Genomic DNA, 3064 nt, shown 5'->3' with positions numbered 1-3064 from the left:
AACTATCAATCTAAAGTTCGATTACCTTCAACTAAAATTACTAAACGCCTGATTTTGTCTACGATTTCACAGATTTTTGACCCTTTAGGTCTATTAAGCCCTACTATCATGACCGTCAAAATTCTGTTACAAAAACTGTGGCTACTTAAAACTGACTGGGATACGCAATTGCCAGAAGAGGTAGCTGACGAATTTAAAAGGTTTCTTAGTAATTTAGACGTGCTTAGCTGTTTAAGAATACCGCGTCATACGTTTACTAAGCACCACATACGCGCGGAATTGCACATATTTACCGACGCCTCGCAAAAGGCATATGGGGCGTGTGCATATATACGCACATTAACACAAAACGGCAGCGTATCGGTAAGGTTATTATACGCAAAAGGAAAAGTAGCTCCTTTGAAACCTTTAACCATTCCGAGGTTGGAATTGTGTGGTGCCGTAACAGGTGCTAAGCTTTGCGTTAAAATAATAGAATCATTGCGTTGTGAGTTTGATGACGTCACTCTGTGGACCGATTCGACCATTGTACTAGGGTGGCTACGTATGGCGCCCTATCAACTTAAAACTTACGTACAAAATAGAGTAGTTGAAGTGCAAGAGATGACGCGTAATTATGCGTGGTATCATGTAGCGACTCAGGATAACCCAGCAGATTTAGTATCGAGGGGTGTTGATCTCAAATCACTCGAAAAATCAAACCTGTGGTGGGAAGGCCCACAGTTTTTTCGTGATCCTAATTTCAAGCCGCGCGCGATTAGGACTCCTACGGCTAGTAAGGTTGCTGACCTACCGGAGGTTAAAGTTTTACACACCCAAAATGTTAATCCTCAGGAAGGTCAGTACATTGATCCTGTTATCGCATTTTCCAGATTCTCCCAGTTCAGTCGCATTCAGCGCGCTATGGCGTATGTTAAGCGTTTCATACACAATGCGCAATCACCGAGCAACAAACTGTCCGGTGCGCTGAATGTGGATGAGCTGAGAGAAGCGGTAAATACTCTTGCTCGGTTATCGCAACAGGAATCATTTCCGGAATATAATACTTTGCGCAATAATAAACCATTAGCAAAACGGAGCCAGTTAATGAAGTTAAGCGTATTCATTGATGAAAATGATTTAATTAGAGTCGGCGGTCGTTTATACAATGCTTCCGAATTCAATTATAATAAGAAACACCCCATTCTTTTATCAGCAAAGCATCCTTTCACCTATTTGTTATTCCGATATGAACATTTACGGCAACTGCATGCAGCTCCACAGTTGCTGCTATTTACCATTCGAGAGTCGTGGTGGCCTATCGGTGGTAGGAACCTCGCAAAAAAGGTTGTGCACGAGTGTATAATTTGCACACGGTTAAGCGGTAAAACTCTAACGCCAATAATGGGCAACCTCCCAGCCGAGCGTCTAGCTCCAAGTTTTCCATTTGCAGTTAGTGGAGTTGACTATTTTGGGCCAGTATTCGTACTGAATCGCAAAGGAAGAGGCGCTAAATTAATAAAGGCGTACGTTAGCCTGTTCGTTTGCTTTGCAACACGAGCTATTCATCTCGAGTTAGTCGGAGATTTATCGACTGATGCGTATCTGCTGGCGCTAAAGCGTTTCGTCTCGCGGCGTGGCAAGCCAGCCGAGATCTTCTCTGATAATGGAAGGAATTTTACTGGTCTAATGACAGAATTTTCAAAATTTTTAGCTAATTGCGCAGATGAGATTAAAGAATTCGCTATAAACAATAACATTAAGTTTAAGTTTATCCCTCCATATTCCCCGCATTTTGGAGGGCTGTGGGAAGCAGGGGTAAAGTCATGCAAGCACCATATTAGACGGGTTGTAGGCAATGCAAATTTTACATTTGAGGAGTTTAGCACGGTGTTGGCACAGGTAGAAGCCGTCCTTAACTCCCGTCCCCTATCTCCTATGTCGACTGATCCGAACGATTTCACCCCTCTCACACCCGCACACTTCTTGGTTGGCCGTCCGCTGACGTCGCCAGCCTGTGAAGACTACGAGCAAGTACCAGCGCATCGACTCACGCGCTATCAGCGAGTCGAGCAAGCCCGACAGCACTTCTGGAGCCGGTGGTCCAAAGAGTATGTCTCCGAGCTCCAAGTGAGAACCAAATGGAACAAGGCCGGTGACAGTTTAAAAGAAGACACACTTGTGCTCATAAAGGAGGACAACAATCCCCGTCTGAAGTGGAGTATGGGCCGCATCGTCGCCATCTTCCCCGGAAAGGACGGAGTCTCTAGGGTAGCATCCATACGCATGGCTAATGGCAACGTGGTACGGCGAGCGTTCTCGAAGATCTGCCCCTTACCAGTGACGTGTGATCCGAATCCAACTGCTCCAACCAGTCCAACCGGTACCAAGTGATTGAGAACCTTTGAAAGTGATGCCTTTCAAGGCCGGGGGAGTGTTCGTGTGTACCAGACGTTAAAAACTTATTGTGCTTATGGCCTTACAAAAACTGAAATAGTCTGTGGCGAATGACAAATGTCACGTCTGACGTTTGTCACTTTGATTTTTATATATTCGAAAAAGGATTGTTAATTTTGCATCAATGTAGCAATTATTGTTAAAATAAACGTTATTATACGTATTCGCAAAACAGTTTTACTAGTAAAGTCTACAAACATCGAATACCACCAACAATCAAACAGTCGGTTTACTGACGATAGTTGAACGTGACAACAAAGGCCGATTGTGCTTCTTTGTCGCTCGTTCCGCACTCTCGCTTGCACTTCAAGCCTTACATGGAACGCCTCAGAGCGAGGTAACGCCGCATGAGTCATGTTTTTTCGTGCGTGCAGCCGGCTCTATCGAATTATAAGACGTTGTCACGTCAAAAATATTATAACGAAAGGCATCGTTCTATGTACCTAAGTGCACATTAACTGTTAATAGAACACAATACAGTCAGCAACAAAGACCGCTGTGTATTGTGACGGTTTGCGTGCATATTGTGTCGGTATTCGCGTAGGTGTGTGATCAGCCTAAGGTGTACTCCGACCGCCGTGTCGCTCACAAGTGGCGGGGGTAACACTTGTGGGATATAATACGAGGG

The 3064-nt window shown here is 44.6% G+C and overlaps 1 protein-coding gene across 1 annotated transcript; it reads left to right on the top strand.

Moving 5' to 3' along the window:
- Positions 1–874: 874 nt before the first annotated feature.
- On the top strand, positions 875–2634 carry LOC123879937. Its single transcript, XM_045927799.1, has one exon. It carries the CDS (start codon positions 904–906, stop codon positions 2371–2373), a length of 1470 nt encoding a protein of 489 aa, XP_045783755.1. The 5' UTR covers positions 875–903; the 3' UTR covers positions 2374–2634.
- The last annotated feature ends 430 nt before the right edge of the window (positions 2635–3064 follow it).

The sequence above is a fragment of the Maniola jurtina genome, chromosome W (assembly GCF_905333055.1).
Source record: "Maniola jurtina chromosome W, ilManJurt1.1, whole genome shotgun sequence".
NCBI classification, from domain to species: domain Eukaryota; kingdom Metazoa; phylum Arthropoda; class Insecta; order Lepidoptera; family Nymphalidae; genus Maniola; species Maniola jurtina.
The sequence above is the reverse complement of the archived record's forward strand: the minus strand, read 5'-3'. Positions and strand labels throughout refer to the sequence as shown.